Source organism: Tubulanus polymorphus, chromosome 6 (genome assembly GCF_964204645.1).
Source record: "Tubulanus polymorphus chromosome 6, tnTubPoly1.2, whole genome shotgun sequence".
Classification (NCBI taxonomy): domain Eukaryota; kingdom Metazoa; phylum Nemertea; class Palaeonemertea; order Tubulaniformes; family Tubulanidae; genus Tubulanus; species Tubulanus polymorphus.
In genome coordinates this window covers 895,667-916,489 of record NC_134030.1, presented here as the reverse complement: position 1 = coordinate 916,489, position 20,823 = coordinate 895,667, and the positions used below count along the sequence as shown (strand labels likewise).

Genomic DNA, 20,823 nt, shown 5'->3' with positions numbered 1-20,823 from the left:
CTGTACGCAAAATCGGCCATTTTTTCATATAAATTAAGTGTAACAGTACACAATTGCACTGACCCCTCCCCCTCCCTTAATGCGTACGTAATAAATCAATGATCCCTCAGCATTATGGAGTAATTTTGACACACGCATTTAGATTTCATCTCCTGGAATTAAACTAATAAGCCATTATTATAGTCAAACTTGTTAAAGTCATCATTTGGATAAGACTACTGAAGTTGACTCAAATCTTTCAGTCCAAATTTGTATTTCCAATTCAGTCTGATATATGAAAGTCGCCATTCGGATCTTGTCAATGAGAAAATCATCACTTTAATAGTTTGAACGTAATATTTTTACCCTTTTTGAACATAACACAGGGTCTGATCTAAGGAATAAGAGCCACTTGCCCGGGCGACATTAGATTGCAATAGCCCGGGGGACAAGTGATAATAATAACCTACTTGCCCTTACGATAATATACTTGACCTGGGCAATCGGACAAGTGTTTAGATCGGCCCTGTAATACAAAAAAAAAATCAAGCGGGAATTAATTCGACACCAGCCGAAAAATCAGTTAATTACAAATAAAACTCGAATCGAACGAGAAATAACTTAAAAATAGAAAAGGAACCGGGATTTAAATGATGTTAGATCTCAGTAAATGCTAATATCACAACCAACAACTTCCTTACTTGCTTCAGGAGAGATATTATATAGAGATACATATACACAAGAATGTACATGTTACAGGTACATGTAACACATGTCAGGTGGAGTATTGATCTAAGTATTGATTGATGAGGATAATGTTATATCGTATATAAAATATATATCTACTGTTGTTTTTATACATTGTTTTTGTAGTTCAGTAAATGTATGAATATGTAAGGATATAAAGGCCACATTATAAGACAGGAGTTCACACCACCTCAAGTGTTAAACACGCATTGACCAGTTAACCACCTGAATTAATCACGCACTGACCCAATTAACCACACCTAAGAGTTAACCACTTCACAAAGTTAACCAGGAGTTAACCAGTTAACCACGTCCAAATTGAATTTTGTGGCCAAAATAAAAAAAACTCATACATTTTTAAAAATTCAGTGATCATGATTATAATTATTTGTTCTTTTTTATGTGAGAATAGTTTTGATCCTGGTTGAAGTCGTAGTTGAAACTATCATAATTCAAAATTCACTCGAATATCGTCTTCGTAGATCGCTATCAATAACATAATTCCTACTCCTATAAATATTCCGAAATTCTGTAAAACGAGAAACGCCACCGCGTGCTGTTCGTGCTCACTCGCCGCAGCCATTTCTGGAAGCTGTAAATAGTAATAAACAAACACACATGGTTAAAGTTACCGTATAAAACCTGTAGACTAACAGCGCTGTGACAGTTCAAATTTATTCAAAGTTCAATTATGGAACTGAATCCTACTCATTAGTTATGAGAGAGAGGAGAGAGGGAGAAAGGGAGAGGATTAGAGGAAAGGAGAGGAAGGGGGATAGAGAGGATAGTAGAAAGAGGCGAGGAGAGAGGGGAGAGAGGAAGGGGATGAGGAAGGATTAGAGAGGATATGGGAGAGAGGCGAGAAGAGAGGGGAAGAAGAGAGATGAGAGAGGAAGGGGAAGAGGAAGGATTAAAGAGAGGATATGGGAGAGAAAGGAGGACAGGAGAAAGAGAGAGAGAGAGAGTCCTAATCAGTTATAAGTTATGTTTGTCTTTTAAAGGTAGAATTACAGTCAAAGTTCATTATAACATCCTTTTTAATGCCACCCCTCACTCTTAATGTAGACATATTTCAGACAACAGGTTTACCCCCAATCAAATTCAATGGAGAATACCATTGTTTAAACTTGTCCAAACAGCGCTGGTTTTATAAAGAACTTGTACTGTAGTTCATTCCATTGGTGCGGTAGTTACAAACATGTATTATAACCTAGAACTGCTGAACTAACTTTTCTATTCTATCATTATTATCCGGTAAGTTATGGGATATTTTAGAAATGATAACTAATACTCGAAGCATCAGTAATCGTGCTTACCATATCAACGAGCGCGATGTATAAAAACATTCCACCAGCCAGCGCGAATATCCACAAACTAGCGGTGCTGATGTTACCGATGGAGACACCTATTATCATACCGATGAAACACAATACGGAAGACACAATGTTATAAACGAGAGCTTGTTTTACGGACATTCCGGCGTTCAATAAAACAGCGAAATCACCTGAAATTATATATAACATAGTCCGCGCATGAGAATTACAGGTTTCAGTTTGAGTGGCTGAACAGAAAATAATTAAGTGCTTTATCCGCTGTATGATTAGATAATGTGAAAATTCTACTTCGCAATATGAAGTAGTTCTTTTAACATAGCAGTAACTTTTGACAGCGGTTAAGAGTATTTTATCAACGTCAGGTAGTTTTCTAGACGGACAACAGCAGCCCGTGTGAACTCAGGGGGTTGCGAGGAGGCGAGGAGGGGATGTATACGAACCTAATTCGTGTGGAAGCTCATGACAGAATACTGCTATAGACGTACTGAGTCCACCGGTAATACCGTTAGCAAACGCTGCTCCTATTAAAACAAAAAACAAATAAATCCTTTCATTCAAGCCATCAATATAACAAAATTCATCCCTGAAAATAATATATTTCTACAACTTGTACAGCACTGTTGATTTCGCCAGAGTCAAAGAGCACTTCAGTCTCATCAGGTATTATAATGTATCAAAAAAAAGCTATCCACAGAAGAAATATGCACATAATAAGCCCACAGAAACAAAATAAACAAATATTAAGAGTATGAATAATAGAATATGAAGACTTATCAATAGGTGTGAGAGTAAAGCATTTTAGAATATATGGAGGGTATATGAGGCACCGCTAGCGCAATAAATGTGAGTTTAGTTAAGTTTGGTAAGGATTCTCTGTGTATGGATTCCTTGATTGAACCTCCATTTAACTACAATCTACAGAAGTTTGGTAAGGATTCTATGTGCATGGATTCCCTGATTGAACTTCCATTTAACTACAATCTACAGAAAACATATATACAAACTCCTCATCAGCAATCTAAATATATACTCTACAGTTTCACCCAATGTTTACCAGTTTCATTTGCTCAACGATTTACAGAAATCTATAATTGCAGACAACTTTTGTTTCACAGCTATGAGCTGACACCTCACAACATCACACAGCCAATCAAACCCTAACCCTAGGTCAGCTGACATCTCACGGTGACATCACAACATCACACAGCCAATCAAACCCTAACCCTAGGTCATGTGACCTGGACACCAGTCACCACTACTAACCCTAACCCTAGGTCAGGTGACCAGTGGGTTTATACATATTCATAACCCAAGGTCCAGCAAGCAATGACATCACAGCCAATCAAAACCCTTATACTAGGTCAGGTGACCTGTATGTAGTGGGTGGGCCCAAGTGTATTATTGACACTTGAGTGAACTGATCACTGACTGTATTCAAATCATATGCTATAGGTGTTTATAAGTTGAATGACTTAAACATTCATTCATTCATTCATAAAACATCAGGGTGTAGAATATAAATAAACTGATGTTTGAAAATAAAGGAGATATTTTGGGGCACCACAGACACACAGGCAGACAGCCAGACAGACAGTATTATACTGGTCTGGTGCTAGAACTGTCACTACGGACAGATAGACAGACAGACAGATGGACAGACAGACAGATAGACAAACAGACAGATAGACAAACAGACAGATAGACAAACAGACAGATGGAAAGTCTGACAGACAGAAGGACAGACAGATGGGCAGATTTTAAAATCATTTAAGTTGTAATTGTTGTCCTCATTGAAAAGCAATAGAAATATAGAATACAAACCTATAGCTAAACCATCGCTGAAATTGTGTAAACCATCTCCTAATATAACCATCCACGCTACTGCTGATATTGTAGTAGGTACTTCACCATGACTATGCCCGTGCCCGTGCCCGTGATGTTTGGGCGTTGTTGCCTCTGAGTCTATCACGTCATCGGTAAATTGAGTCATCTGACTCGCTTCATCCAGGTCACCATTAGCGCAGTGAACCCTGTTCGACCCGTGACCTCCGACACCGCTGGCTAACCCTTTCAACGCTGAAATCAAAAACCAACATACATTCAACAATCGGAATATAAAATGTCACCTAGGATACCGTTACCTAGGATACAGTCGCTTAGGATACAATCACCTAGGCTATAGGTAACTAGGATACTGTCACCCTCAGAGAATAATGACACATTTTTACCGTCCCAAAAGGTCTGACTTGAGCGGAATCTATTGTATTCAATCATAATTTCAGTATGAGATTATTAATCATTAGTTTGTGTTGATTAGAAATTAGTTAAAATCATTGCGAGCACTAAACGGTTAACTAACATATATTTCAAACAATGGCATCCGACTGACAGAACTATTAACAATACAGACCACACATGCAGCAGAGTGGAGGGGAGTGGAGAGGGGAGTGGAGAGTGGAGAGGGAGGGGGGATTAAGAGAACACCTGCTGAATCTCTACCTGAGTGGTTACCACAGCTCTCAGCAGCTTACTGTTAGCAGTAATTACATACCAGGGCGGGACACTGTCTACCTCCTTGTCCCCACCCTAACCCTCCCTACCTCCCTCCCTCCCTCCCTCCCTCCCTCCCTCCCTCCCTCCCTCCCTCCCTCCCTCCCTCCCTCCCTCCCTCCCTCCCTCCCTCCCTCCCTCCCTCCCTCCCTCCCTCCCTCCCTCCCTCCCCAGAGAAACGGAACACCTCCCCCTTAAACCCCCCTGACAGGTATAAGCAGTGCTGATTAGTAGCTGTGTGAAACTGATACAAAATATGAGAGCTGTTTGTAGAGTGATATACAGATACATGTTATATCAAAAGTATCAGATACATGTAGTATCAAAGGTATCAGATACCTATCATTTAGAGAAATGCACAATCTCAATCTTAACAACTGTCGCTGTTTATTTCTCAAAGTTCCACGTGGAATCCTTCCACGTGTGTTCCACCAGTTTATTCAAATAAGCTGTGAAGATGGGTGGAAGGATTCCACATGAAACGTACGAAACAGGAATAATTGTTTAGATTGAGATTGTTGGTGTCTCAGAAACTGAGTCTGTATGGAATTTATTGATAGCTCAGAGATACCTCTCCCTCATACAGATAAGTCTCTATCTCTCTCATATTTTGATCTGATCCACTGTGTGCCGCTATTGTAGATATTATATTGTAGAGATATATTGTAGACAGATTTTGATCGAACGTCTCACTCACAATAATCTTCAGATGAAATTAATCGTTGATCGTCGCGGTCGGTTGTTGATCCGGTAAATGATGAACCAGCTCCGTCTAATTCTGCTGTTACTAGACAATAGATATTATAAATACTACGTCTCATAACCCTCTCTCATAAACCGGCATCGGGGGGGGGGGCTGTCTGGGGGAGGGGGCAAAGTGATAATTTACTTTTACAACAATTAATATTTGCCTAAAGCAACATTTCATGCAAATCAACATCTTTTTTTCGGAAGTTTTTCATCTTGTTTCTATAGGTTCAATGAATTAATTGACAACCAGGACCCGATTCCACAGTTACTGAGAGATAAAACTCATTCTAACTCACAACTGCGGTACCGGGCACTGGGCCCAGTTTCACAAAAGAGTTAAACTCAAATTTTTGGTGTAATTTTTCATTGGTTACTTCATGTTTTCAATGAGGACAACAATTCAAACTTAACCGTTTTAGGCTTAAACTTTTTTGTGAAACTGGGCCCAGGTCCAGTTTCACGAAACAGTTTTAGCTTAAAGTTAAACTTATTTTCTATAAAACTGGACCGCTCATGCTGATCGGTTCAAGGGGACTGAATCTCATGCACTTTTAAACCGTTCATGCGTACGAGCGCCACCTAGCACCGCTGCTAGGAACTAAAAAACACCGCGATACAGCGCCCGTTTCATCGCATGCACTTCTCATCCATATCGCGTATTAATATCATCCGCTCGCTACCATTTCAGAGACTTATCAAATAACTTATCGTAGGACTTACCTTTGTTATTATGCATGACTAACACAACGTCCTCACATGATTTATAAAGAACGCTATGATTACACAGTCGATCGCCGATCACGTTACTCCGCGTGTTCGGCGTGCGGAATTTCTTCCGATGTTGCTACGGAAAAAACGAAACGAAAGACATGAAATTACGGCGAGAAACTTTATACGGTTAACAGAGTTTTAAATATCGTCGGAGTAGTTTTACGACTAGCAACGTTATTAAATGATTCTGTTGTTAGATATCGGGAGTATTGTGAGGCTTTACATGTTACACACAAGGTTCTCAGTTTTATCAAACTGGAATTTTGTAAGGCTTTTCACCACAAACGCGACAAATTTCTCAGTAAAATTATACTGATATTTTAATCCTTTCAGTGCTGATTAATAAATACCCTATGGTGCTGGAGGTGATTTGAAAATTTTTAAAAATTCCACCCTAGTGTGTTGAACAACGGGAATAGCGCTATAGTGCGTCTACACCGCGGCGCGGTGTATCGTTAGTTACTAGTATTTCACTATTCACTATATATACTCTTTCAATAGAGATAATTACTAATTACATCAATACATCGCAGTGCGGTGTACTAGCAAAATCCATCACCGATTTATACACCGCACTGAAAGGGTTAACTCAAAGAACTGTGAAACTGAGTCCAGAACTGTGAAACTTAATTCATAAAATTGCTCTCAGCCTCTGGACTGACTGAATTATAATAATAATACCATCAGCAATAATAATAATAATAATAATAATAATAATAATAATAATAATAATAATAATAATAATAATAATTACCTTGTTTTTTCGTCTAATTTTTCTGTTATTAACAATAGCCATGATTCTCTCAACGAGGAAGAATATATAAATACCGCTGAGACCGATCAGACCCTTCCAAACTCCAGCTAAATGATCATCCTCTTCACCATGACTGTGATCACCGTGATCACTATGATCTCCGTGATCACTGTCATCACCGTGACTATGTCCACCAGCTATAGACTGGAAATATATAAACAAACCACTGATTTGATGAACGGTTTTATTTAGAATAGTTTAGATCTGGTTTAAATGAAATTTGGCTTTTGGTAAATAAATAAGTAATAAGTATGCAATTGCTATTGCTAGAAGAAAGTTTTACCACTCCATTTGGTGGATATGGTGCACCACAGTCGTGTTTTGGTGGATATGGTGCTCCACAAATGTATTTTGGAGGTTACGGTGCCCCACAGTTATATTTTGGAGGTTACGGTGCCCCACAGTTATATTTTGGAGGTTACGGTGCCCCACAGTTATATTTTGGAGGTTATGGTGCTCCACATTTATATTTTGGAGGTAATGGTGCCCCACAGTTATATTTTGGAGGTTACGGTGCCCCACAGTTATATTTTGGAGGTTACGGTGCCCCACAGTTATATTTTGGAGGTTATGGTGCTCCACATTTATATTTTGGAGGTAATGGTGCCCCACAGTTATATTTTGGAGGTTACGGTGCCCCACAGTTATATTTTGGAGGTTACGGTGCCCCACAGTTATATTTTGGAGGTTATGGTGCTCCACATTTATATTTTGGAGGTAATGGTGCCCCACAGTTATATTTTGGAGGTTACGGTGCCCCACAGTTATATTTTGGAGGTTACGGTGCCCCACAGTTATATTTTGGAGGTTACGGTGCCCCACAGTTATATTTTGGAGGTTACGGTGCCCCACAGTTATATTTTGGAGGTTACGGTGCCCCACAGTTATATTTTGGAGGTTATGGTGCTCCACATTTATATTTTGGAGGTAATGGTGCCCCACAGTTATATTTTGGAGGTTACGGTGCCCCACAGTTGTATTTTGGAGGTTACGGTGCCCCACAGTTATATTTTGGAGGTTACGGTGCCCCACAGTTGTATTTTGGAGGTTACCGTGCCCCACAGTTATATTTTGGAGGTTATGGTGCCCCACAGTTGTATTTTGGAGGTTACGGTGCTCCACGAATGAATACTTACATGAGGTAGAAGATGTAACATAGCGTCACCCGCTAACGAGCCGACCGCTAGCGCCACCAAGAACTGTATGAGATGATTGTAGAAAACTTTTCGCATGACGGGAACAATAGCGACGCCTAGCAACCCGACAAGACTGATCACTAGTACCGATAACGAACTCCAACCCCATACTGAAAAATATCAAATCATGTATTAAATAAATTAAAACTTATATATAATATGACAGTGATGTTTTACAGTTTGTATACAATACAACGTTAACTATTTCTGTAAATTACTTTTTTGTAATTGAAACGTTTCATCAATATTCTACGAAGCTGAGGCTACGGATCTAATTCTACAGTCTTAAAACTGAATAATAATAACAACGATTCATCAACATCAACAACTTTAGAATAACTATTCCCCGTTCAATTACTATAAAGACTCCATAAATCTATTCATTTCGAATGAGTCTCGGGAGTCCGGAAAGTCCCAGGGTGTAAAACATTTCGACTTCAATTATGAAATACAGTTGGGAATTCTTCGGATATAATTCACAGTAATTTCCTACATGTTTAATTGCATATAATAATATCTACGGGTCAGCAACCGAGATATGGGGGCGTTTGAACTATCTTAATTGCAACAATAATAACTGTTACTAATCAAATCTTGTAGGTGGAGGAGTGGCGGCGAATATTGTGAAAATTATCAATTGTTTCGCTAGCTTTAGCACCTGTTATTAAGTATTAACCGATAAAGCTGCAGTTCGAGTAGGGATTTGAGAGAGGGGGAGGGGAGGGAGTGGAGAGTGAGATAGAGTAGAGAGAGGTTGAGAGAGGTAGAGAATAGGGTGAGGTTGAGAGGAGAGATTGAGGAGGGGAGTGTACAATTAAAGGGTTAATAAGTGGTTTAAGCAGAGAATGCCTCAACTACTTTAGAAATTGATTTAATATTCAACAACTTTCAGTTATATATATTTGTAATCAGTCTCAGTGTATTGTGTATGATCAGTGTTTACAAGTCTGTGTCATTCAGAGCCTGATACCTCTAACCCTAACCCACAGCCAATCACAGCCCTTACACCACGTCAGGTGACCAGTCTCATACATATTCATTACCCTAGATCAGGTGACCTGGATACCAGTCACCACTTCTAACCCTAACCCTAGGTCATGTGATCATGGGACCTGGACACCAGTCACCACTTCTAACCCTTTCCCTAGGTCAGGTGACCAGTCACATACATATTCATAACCCTGGAGTGGAAACCAATCGAAATCTTGACCCTAGGTCATGTTGACCAATGGGTAGTCTGCCAAAATCCAAGTAATGTGACTGGTAGAATCATTGAGAATGACCAATCACAGACCTTACACTAGGTCAGGTGACTTGTGTAAACAAATGAAAGTTCTTCAAATAAATTTCTATTTCAGAATTTATTTGTAACAACAATGAGAAGTTGATTTAATATGCACAATGTTAAACTGGTCAGCCAGAAAATCCCTTAAACAACGAATCAAACCATCTTACAACACAAAGTTATCAGGTATCTCCTTCACAAGCGGAACCAATAAAATGTATCTGTTTAGAATAAGAGAGGAGTTTGCGATTGTATCTGCAGGCTGATATTCACTAAATCAATACGCAATGATATATTTCACCAAACAACTTATCAAAGAACTTTCTAAAATATCTGTGACAAATGACGCTAGCTAGCCACAGCCTACCCACTCAACATCGTACATAGTTATTTCTATCTTAATTCAGAAAAGTCAAAAACCAAATGGCTTTTCCAAAAAACCTCCTAATAATCTTTAACTATTGTCGCAAGTTAGCTCAGATATTATGTCGTTTGATGGATTAGGAAGGCTTTGGGCTTATTGCTGGTCGGTTAATAGAGTTCAAGTTAAGTTGATATTTCGTTATTTTTCTGAAGGGCAACAGAAAATCTAGACATATGTGAGATTCTGAAACTGATACTGCCTCTTCCATTACTGTGTTTACTACCCCCCCTCCCTCCCTCCCCTCTCTCTCTCGCTCCCTCCCTTCCCCCTCTCTCTCCCCCCTGCCTCTCTCTCACTGAGGAGTATGTTATAGTTAGTCAGTATAAGTGTCTATTAATTACTGTTGTCAAGTAGTTATCAGTAAAAGTGCAGTGAGTAAAATCAGCACACTATAAATTATCCATCAGCCTCTTCATATAACACGTATATCACACGTTTACATATGATACACTTCTATTATCAGAAGGTGAGAAACAATTTTCTATGAAAATCTAACGGGGAAATATGAATGAATGTGAGACAGAAGAACAGGGTTAGATATAGGGGGGAGGGGGTGTTGGGGGTTCCTGTGCCTCTAGTCGACAGTTATACAACTAAACATCGCATCTTAAATCATCACGAAAATCAGATTCATACAAAATTTCACACGTATTTTTTCCTTGAAGAAAAATATCTTATCTTCATCAAAACGGCCTAAGTTCTAAAATCTACTCTTCAATTGTTGGTCTTTGTTTAGGACAGAAATGCTAATGAGACAATAACTCGGCGGTGGTGCTCGGCGCTAGTGCTCGGTGCTGGTGCTCGGTGCTAGTGCTCAGTGGTGGTGCTGTGCTCAGCGGTGGTGCTCAGCGCTAGTGCTCGGCGGTGGTGCTGTGCTCAGCGGTGGTGCTGTGCTCAGCAGTGGTGCTCAGCGCTAGTGCTCGGCGGTGGTGCAGCGGAGTAGAGGATGTGATTTATGAGAATGGATCCCGGTTTGTGTTCAATACTGAGATAAATCCAAGATAATCCTTTGCACTCGTTTGAGATCAGATAAATTACTGTCTGTGACAAAACATTCACGAGATGAGCTGAGAGGGGAGAAGGGGAGTGGGGAGGCTGAGGAGTGGGGAGGCTGAGGAGTGGGGAGCCTGATGAGCCGGAAAGAGAGAGGGCAATGATGTAGTAAATATGAAAGTTATAAAATTATGCCGACAAATTCTACAACATTTGAATGTTTGTGAATTTGATGGCCATCCTTTTCTCAACAATGACCGATGGTCATCCTTGTCTCTCAACACTGACCGATGGCCATCCTTGTCTCTCAGCGCTGACCGATGGTCATCTCTTTTTGACCACTTTCTCCAAACATCAATCAAAAGCTGTCACCAGAGAAAACCAATTATGCGAAATCTATTGATGTTTTGTCAGCATCCTTACAGCATCCCTGCAGCTACAGAGAACAAGCAGCTGTTCAGCATCGCTAACGGCAACAGAAAGGAGCGAGGAAAGAGACGAGAGGGATGAGGGGGTGACCACGAGGAAAATCGAATCTAATTGCTGTGTTTTTGTGTTGAAGGACTGTGACTCAGTATCACTAACTGTGACTGACAAATAAAATCACTTTTGTAAAAGTCTGCGACAAAAAAGTCAATGAATGAAAACGATTTATAAACGGTGCCCATGTTTACTGGGCCTCGTGTGCGTGATAATTTAAGCATTACATGGATAGGAAGTAGTGACCAATTTTGGACCCCGTCTCCTAACACTCCATGAATGATCTTGTCAGATATTCTTTTTTTTATTTTTGAAGTGGCCTCATTTAATTGACAAGCTTTTCCCCCAGACTATTCCTTGACATGCACCTATTGTTTTCCCTGACTTGATCTGCTAAGAATCCGATGAATTAACACAGTCAAATATGTAAGACATAGACAGAAACTGTTTGATTTTACACATGATCTAAAATTCATAACAAATTTCCTCGACTTTTCTGATTTTTTCCTTTTTTATAAAATTCCTTGACTTTTTAAAGAAAAGAAAATTCCTTAACTTTTCCTGAGAAGTGGCCGACTGGGTAGGAGGTAGCTGTCGGGAGGGAGGGGAGAGGGAGGGAGGGAGGGGAGGGGGAGGGAGGGAGAGAGTTTACGATGGAATGAATTGAGCTAATTCAACACGCGTCTCTCGTGTCTCACAGAAACAGATACAATTACACAACGGACAGTCCGCCGGCTGATCGTAACCAATTTACCATGATAGAAAACACTAAATCACGGTATATAGCAGAGTCCGAGGAGAGAACAAAAAATGCAGTAGATCTTGAATAGTGAACAGTTTCTGAGAGATTGAGGGTGAGAGGGGGAGAGGTGAGGGTGAGTGGTGAGGGGGAGAGGTGAGGGGAGAGGTGAGGGGAGAGGTGAGGGGGAGTGGTGAGGGGGTGAGGTGAGGGGAGAGGTGAGGGGAGAGGTGAGGGGGAGAGGGTGAGAGGTGATGGGAGAGGTGAGGGTGAGTGGTGAGGGGGAGAGGTGAGGGGAGAGGTGATGGGAGAGGTGAGGGGAGAGGTGAGGGTGAGTGGTGAGGGGGAGAGGTGAGGGGAGAGGGGGAGAGGGGGAGTGGTGAGAGGTGATGGGAGAGGTGAGGGGAGTGGTGAGGGGGAGAGGTGAGGGGAGAGGTGAGGGGGAGAGGGTGAGAGGTGATGGGAGAGGTGAGGGGGAGTGGTGAGGGGGAGAGGTGAGGGGAGAGGTGGAGAGGGGGAGTGGTGAGAGGTGATGGGAGAGGTGAGGGGAGAGGTGAGGGGGATTGGTGAGGGGGAGAGGTGAGGGGAGAGGGGAGAGGGGGAGTGGTGAGAGGTGATGGGAGAGGTGAGGGGAGAGGTGAGGGGAGAGGTGAGGGGGAGTGGTGAGGGGGAGAGGTGAGGGGAGAGGTGAGGGGGAGAGGGGGAGAGGTGATGGGAGAGGTGAGGGGAGAGGTGAGGGGGAGTGGTGAGGGGGAGAGGTGAGGGGAGAGGTGAGGGGGAGAGGGTGAGAGGTGATGGGAGAGGTGAGGGTGAGTGGTGAGGGGGAGAGGTGAGGGGAGAGGGGGAGAGGGGGAGTGGTGAGAGGGTGAGTGGTGAGGGGGAGGTGAGGGGGAGAGGGTGAGAGGTGAGGGGAGAGGGTGAGAGGTGAGGGAAGAGGTGAGGGGAGAGGTGGAGGTGAGGGTGAGGGGGAGAGGTGAGGGTGAGAGGTGAGGGGGATAGAGTGAGGGGTGAGAGGAGGTGAGAGGGAGGACATTTAACCCACAATAGAATACAATGTGAGTGAAAGGGGAGGGGCATGAAGGTCAACCATGTGATCAGACTGACTAATACATCAAATCTTTATCTCATAGTTTAGGTCAATTCCGTATCAGGGGGGAGAGGGAGAGGGGGAGAATGGTGGTTCATTTACAAGTCAGGACAGATAATATAAACTGAGTTGTAACAGTATGAGTCAGTGACAGAAACTCATCATCCTTCAAAAACATTTATCTTTAAACGTTCGGTCGGTCGTTCGTTCGGTGGTAATAATATTCATTATCATCATCAATCTTCTCGTTTTAATCCATTGAGAACGGACTGTAAGAATCTGCGGATATTTCTGAATCCGGTGATGTATGAATATTATTTATATGTAGAGAGAAACTCAGATCACTTGACAATGATTAAACAGTGTTTATTAGACACTGTGATGACATGTAACAAAGACACCGTCGTGGTCTCTAGAATTGACGCACTCACAAGTTCAAGGCCTAAATGGAGAGGAGAACTTCAAGAGCTGCCAACCTCTAAAAACTGCTATCAGTAACAAATTGAATTTTTTTCAGTAAGATTTCATTGAAATATGAAAGAAAATGTTCAATTAATCGGTAATCAACAGTCAGACCATCAGTATTAATGTCTTTCATATTTCTGAATACGCATCAAATAAATCTAATCAGTATCTCTCATTATAAAATACTAACTAATACTGAATATTAGGAACACTTTGCAGCAGCTCTGAAGATAGAAGCAAATATGCATAAGTGCCTCGAAATGTTTAACAGAAAGAAAATAATTTTCTGCAAACAAGATTTTCAAAATTTCACACATTTATTTTTCCATATTTTGCCGATAGAAATTTCATCTTTTCCCATTAATCTTTCGTCCGAGAAAAAGAAGAAGCAAACGACGTTCGTCGTATTTTACTCGTAATCGAGATTTCTGTAACGATTGATGAAGCTAATAACGAGAACGAAGAAAGTCATCGAATTTATGGATTCGCTTCGAGCCGCCGCAAATTGTCAGAAAACTGAATTGATGACCACGAAAAAAAAGCGAATAAAATCACGGCAATTTATACGAAACGAGGAAGAGAGAGAGGAGAGCGAAGAGGAAGAATGATATATAAGTACGTTCGTCGAGCACCTGCTCACAATTCACTCCTAATTTTATACGGCCGTGAATTGTACGTGTGTTTGATGGTACAGTCAGTTACAGTCCGTTCTCAGCACCAATTTACGCAGATATCACGCGTAATTGTCTCGTATTTTCGACGCTAAATCGTCGCTGATTTCGATGAAATCACCGCCAACAATTCGACGTAATTTCCATGAATACCCGACGACCGTCGTCGACGGTAACCGTTGCCGACGGGAGCGACGAGTTTCATGCATATTTCCGTGGTAACCAATTGTGTCTTGACAGATCCACTTGATTCATCGTAAATTAATTCTCGGTTTAGTCTCGACGGTGACCGCACTATGACTGCCGGGTCAAATGAATATTCACGTCGGTCCGCCCCGGTCGGTCCATCCATCAATAGGTAGAACTTAGTTAAAAAGTAAATTCATGTTTGTCGTTAATTGGTTTATCTCAACTTGCTCTGAAGTTTTTTTTTACTTTTTCAATGCAATTAAAAAATTAATTTTCAAGATAAATATGATACAGAATAGAGTATACAACAAGGAGCTGGAGCATTTTAGGAGGACCAGCCGTTGAGGAGCTATGAAGGAGGACCTGTTAAGGAGACCCATGAAGGAGGACCTGTTAAGGAGGACCCATGCAGGAGGACCTGTTAAGGAGTACCCATGCAGGAGCACTTATGGAATAAGATTCGCACAATTCTACCCTACACATCGAACACTGGAATAAATTCTGAAAATTCTGAGAATTTCTCGTATTAACAACGAAATGTATAGTTACTATGGAGATAACGGCGGGACAAAAATTCTCAGAATTTAACGGCGGGACAAAAATTCTCAGAATTTTACCCGAATAGCGATTAACACCAGCATCGCGTTGATTTTAAACGTCGTTTTATAAAATCAACCATGAGAGACTAGCCCTGGTAATTGAGGAAGCTACACTACTATAAAATTGATATCTATGATGAACGCACTGTGATCACTGTGATCGCTGTGTAACTCTGTGATCGCTGTGTAACACTGTGATCGCTGTGTAACTCTGTGATCGCTGTGTAACACTGTGATCGCTGTGTAACACTGTGATCGCTGTGTAACACTGTGATCGCTGTGTAACACTGTGATCGCTGTGTAACACTGTGATCGCTGTGTAACACTGTGATCGCTGTGTAACACTGTGATTGCTGTGTAACACTGTGATCAACGGAGCGCTTACTGTTTCTGTATCGAGTGCATATTGTTACAGACAATTGATTAACATTTAAGAAAACAAAGAGATGAGTGCAACCCCTGGGAAGTGAGTGCAGTAGATTACTTGTTGAGACTGTTCGAGGGTGGATGGGTTGGGGAACTGTACAGAGAAATGTACACTTTCAATTCATTCATTCCATTTCGACCATCCATAGATTATTTAAGAATCCACAACCCTCGGTACAACCAGTATCAGAGCCTTGGTATCAGTGCCTCAGCAGTGCCCTGGTATCAGACAACCAGTATCAGAGCCTTGGTATCAGTGCCTCAGCAGTGCCCTGGTATCAGACCCTCGGTATCAGAGCCTTGGTATCAGTGCCTCAGCAGTGCCCTGGTATCAATTCCTTGGTGGTATCAGACCCTCAGTATCAGATCCTCAGTACCAGTGCCCCAGTATCAGACCCTCAGTATCAGTGCCCTGCTATCAGACCCTCAGTATCAGACCCTCAGTATCAGACCCTCAGTATCAGTGCCCTGCTATCAGACCCTCGGTATCAGTGCCCTGCTATCATAGCCCTGCTATCAGACCCTCAGTATCAGACCCTCAGTATCAGACCCTCAGTATCAGACCTATTTTGTTGTATGGTTGTTTTATATGGAGATATATGTGAAATAATAGTTTCTCTGCAGGTTGTAAATCAAACCAATGTCTCACAGTGTCTGTGCAGTACGTTGTGTCCTTGAGACCGCGGAAGAAAGAATAGACAAGAGAGAGAGAGAAGAGACAGTTTTCACGAAGATTCATGTTTCAGTTAATCCGAACCCGATTGAGAGCTTTGTGCAAAAACACACAAATCTTTAACTGAGAGACAAATCTTCACAAACAGATGAAATATAGTAATCTGATGGAAGCAGTTCTTTTTTATAGCGCGGTATTACGAGTATCACGGTATCATAAACTCCATGATACTATTCTGCAGGACTCCACCATTCTAGGACTCCCGTAGGACTCTATGGTACTAGGACTCTCGTAGGACTCTATGGTACTAGGACTCCTGTAGGACTCTATGGTACTAGGACTCTCGTAGGACTCTATGGTACTAGGACTCTCGTAGGACTCTATGGTACTAGGACTCCTGTAGGACTCTATGGTACTAGGAACTCTGTAGGACTCTGAACCCTGAAGTGTCCTGATGTTTAACGGATTCATTCTTTATCTGTGTGAATGTCTTACCTGCTAACGGAATGTTCAATATATTCCAACCGTTCTCAACAGCTGTTTTATTAACGTAATCGTGATCACCGTGATCGCCGTGATCGTGTAATATATGATCGTAAGGTGGCGCTGTACGACTGAGTTGACACCCGTGTGATTTCGGGCAGGCGTGTAAATCTAATTGATAGACTATCGCTGGACATAGTTTCAGGAATGCACTTTCATTGATGCCATCAATCTCGTGTAGTTTATACGTGTTCAATATCTGTGTCACTGTTAAACACTGAAATAACGAATACAATAAATATCAATCAATCAATCAATCAAATCAATCAATTTTCCATCAACCCTCCGAGCTCCACTCAGGGCCTTATTAGCGGGTTTGACGTTTCTTTTTGCCCCAATTAAGGGAAAGGAGACCAATAGACTGTGGCCACCATGAACCGTGATGAGACCTGCTACCACTGGTTTAAAACTGTCTCTAAAAATCCATCAATCCATCTTTCACTTCTGACATTTACACCACAAGAACATCAAATTTGTTCCAATTTCAGTAATTTGTCACATTCCAATAAATAATTTTTATATTGATTCATAGTAAATTTTGTACTGATATCTAAGAGTACATGCAGCCACAGCAGCCGCAGCAGCAGCAGCAGCAGCAGCTGTACACTGTTTATTAGCCTCGTTAACAGTAAACCTCGTTATGATGTAATTACAAGTGTCTTATTTGACATTTCAATCATCAATAAACAAAGGTGGTGAGGGGCAGGTGAGGGGCAGGTGAGGGGCAGGTGGTGTATCCACAGCTTTCAGTATGGCATGGAACTACAAGTCAGTCAGTCTAGTCAGTCAGTCAGCTCACTGCTATTGATGATGGGTTTGATGCTGGAGCTGATACAGATGATGCTGGAGCTGATGCAGCTGCAGCTGCTTGTGCATCAGACATAATTAAATAATGATAAATTGAGGATGAACAAATCAAATCTCAAACAACAATCTCCTTCTCGTCTCAATCACAATAATGATCAATAAATCAAACTCACTACTATCAAACTACCCCGATACTGGCTGGGGCCGGGTCGGGGGGGGAGGGGAGGCGCAGTACGATATTTCGACAGCCTTGTTCTCACCAGATTCTAGAACATTTTATACAAAAGATCAAAGGCAAGTGAGAAATGAGTAAATCAGATGTAGATATTGAGGGTATGAGGGAGAGGGAGAGTGAGATCAGTAATATGATTAACAGCTACATGTTATACGTGTTACTTGTAACAGAACTGCTGCTGTAAATTGAGTTATCAATCTCAGAGAGAGTTTGAGAGAGAGGGTGAGAGTGAGAGTGAGAGGGGGTGAACTAAGTACTCTCATAGGCTTAGATATTCACATTACTGTTAGGTGGTGGTTTTTACAGGAATTCTGAAGTCAGGATGTTTGTTTGCCGTGTGTAAAACTGAAGAGTATATTTAGATGATATTTGATGATCTGTTTTCAATATGTCTAACACGTTTATTATCAATCTGGTCTCGTTATGTAACATTAGTAGTTTTTATAATTGCCTGGTTTGTGCAGGTTACACTTTTCACTGCTATAAGAACTAGATAATAATTTCTGTGATGGCTGCAGGAAAATAGCTGAAACTTCTACTCTTCTAGGCATACTACTCTATCTCTCCCTTGTCTCCTCTCTCTCTCTCCTCTCCTCACTCTCCCTCTCCTCTCCATTGTCTTCTCTCCTCTCCTTTCCTCACTCTCCTCCTCACTCTCCTCCTCCCTCTCCTCTCCTCACTCTCCCTCTCCTCTCCTCTCCTCTCCTCTCCTCTCCTCTCCTCTCCTCTCCTCTCCTCTCTAACTCTCCACCCCTGCCTCATCCTCTAACTCTCTCTTCCAATGTCACTCTCTCTGTCTCACTCTGGTGGCTTGATCAATTTCAGTTTATCAATCAATTCAGATATAAAATAACTTCCTCCTCCTCCTCTGTCTTATATCTATCTATCAGTCTATCTATGTTTCCCCTCTCTATCTCTCTATCTCCCTTTATCTGTCTTTCTCTCTTTTATTAACTGCTGCAAATATTAGATCTGAAACCACAAAAGATATTAATCTCACAATATATCAATCACTCGTAGATAAACTGACTGACTGTGAGAGTGTGGGAGAGAGTGGGAGAGAGTGGGAGAGAGTGGGAGAGAGTGGGAGAGACTGTGCCTCGCGTTGTCTGTCGTAGTGAAAGTGTAATTATTTCATACATTCATCTGAATAATTAAATTAACTAGATTGAGAGGGAGAGGGAGAGGGAGAGGGAAAGGGAGAGGGAGAGGGAGAGGGAGAGGGAGAGGGAGAGGGAGAGGGAGAGGGAGAGGGAGAGGGAGAGGGAGAGAGAGAGAGAGAGAGAGAGAGAGAGAGAGAGAGAGAGAGAGAGGGAGAGAGGGAGAGAGAGAGAGAGAGAGAGAGAGAGAGAGAGAGAGAGAGAGAGAGAGAGAGAGAGAGAGAGAGAGAGGGGAAGAGGCAGTGGAGGGGGAGAGAAAGAGGTGGCATGCAGTAAAGTGGAATCCCACAATTGTCAGGGGGGTAGAGAGGGGAAAGGAGACACAGGGGGAGAGAAGAAGTAGTGGTGGAAAAAGTGGTTTTCAATTAAATTGAATCCCCACATTTGTCAGGGGGGAGAGGCGGAGGACTATAACTGAGTGTCAGGTTTCATTACTATAGTAAAAGTTGTTCGCGTGACGATAAAATCAGTGAATTCATAAATGATTCATTAATTAGTGAATTCTACAGTCAGTAATTAATCAAACTCATTATTAGCAGCAGCGGCAGCAGCAACAGCAGCAGCAGCACAAGTGTCTCGTCATAACAGACTGAACTATATCGACAATTTAATCACTGACTCCTAAAATGCAGTCAGTTATTTCAATGAAATCTTCAAAGATTGCGTTTCAAATTTAAAAATCATCATCGAGTATAGAATTAGACCTCGCGGTGTGCGTGGGAACCAGACAACACGCTGTTACACTATAGGCTCTTCGTATAATAGCCGTTTGAAAATTCAAACCTACCGGTTTTTAACCGAATACCGAGACAAATATGCATTGAATGAATATAAGATAATACAGTCTGAATATTGACAATACTCACATATATATATATGTATATGTATATATATATATATATATATATATATATATATATATATATATATATATATATATATATATATATATATATATATACCAGTCTCAGAATATATACACGATATTATAATAGGTCAAAATGCGCTTCACATATTTTCATATGAAGTGTTAGATTCACGTTGCGTTGTAACCCCCCTCTCCCTCCCCTCTCCCCCTCCCCCCTATATACACATACTGTATACTCAATCACGACGAGCTGTAATATTATCGGTTTGGTTTTATATTTCTACCGTTTAAAATATCGGTTATAACTATATTTTTTTTTCTCAACAGCGAAATCGATGTGAGCCACAGTTACACCCGAAAAGAGGCACTCGCTCCGAGCTACGTAACCGAGGCAACCGGTAATAGAACGGCCAGTTAGTCTCGACGACAACGGTCTCTGCCTAATTTACACTTGTCATACAACTGGGAAATCGGGGTCAAACTAATTGTTCAATCAGTCAGTAATCATAAAGGGCCCGGTTTAATTCAGTTGGAGTCCGTATATAATATATGTGTAACACATTAGATTTATTAGTCAATTACTTTCCTGATTACAGAAAACAATTGTGGTCCGAATAAAATTATATATATTCTCTCCTATCTCTCCTCTCCTATCTCACCTCCTATCTCTCCTCCTCCTCTCCTCCTATCTCTCCTACTCTCCTCCTATCTCTTCTCCTCTCCTCTCCTATCTCTCCTCTCCTTCTCCTCTCCTATCTCACCTCTCCTCCTATCTCTCCTTCTCCTCTCCTATCTCACCTCCTCTCCTCCTATCTCTCCTCCTCTCCTATCTCACCTCCATCTCATTTCATCTTATCAATACGTTTCTCGACGATGAAACGTATTAAGATATGTGTGAAATTTAATATCTTTAATATTTCTCTAACAGTAGCAGCACGGAACACCACACCCAGCTTACAGAGAGGGAGAGAGGGAGAGGGGAGAGGGGAGAGAGAGGGGGAGAGAGGGGAGAGAGGAGAGAGGGGAGAGAGAGAGGAG

The 20,823-nt window shown here is 41.5% G+C and overlaps 1 protein-coding gene across 1 annotated transcript in view; it reads right to left on the bottom strand.

Moving 5' to 3' along the window:
• The window catches only part of LOC141907127 (zinc transporter ZIP10-like), a 28,632-nt gene continuing 7,809 nt past the window's right edge, over positions 1–20,823 (bottom strand). The window contains exons 2-9 of the mRNA XM_074796698.1: positions 16,668–16,932; positions 8,082–8,251; positions 6,886–7,089; positions 6,081–6,204; positions 3,882–4,136; positions 2,501–2,581; positions 2,043–2,230; positions 1–1,318 (exon numbers count right to left, since the gene is read on the bottom strand). Coding sequence (XP_074652799.1) covers positions 1,172–1,318; positions 2,043–2,230; positions 2,501–2,581; positions 3,882–4,136; positions 6,081–6,204; positions 6,886–7,089; positions 8,082–8,251; positions 16,668–16,932 — 1,434 coding nt within the window. The 3' untranslated portion in view covers positions 1–1,171. The remainder of the gene's footprint in view (positions 1,319–2,042; positions 2,231–2,500; positions 2,582–3,881; positions 4,137–6,080; positions 6,205–6,885; positions 7,090–8,081; positions 8,252–16,667; positions 16,933–20,823) is intronic.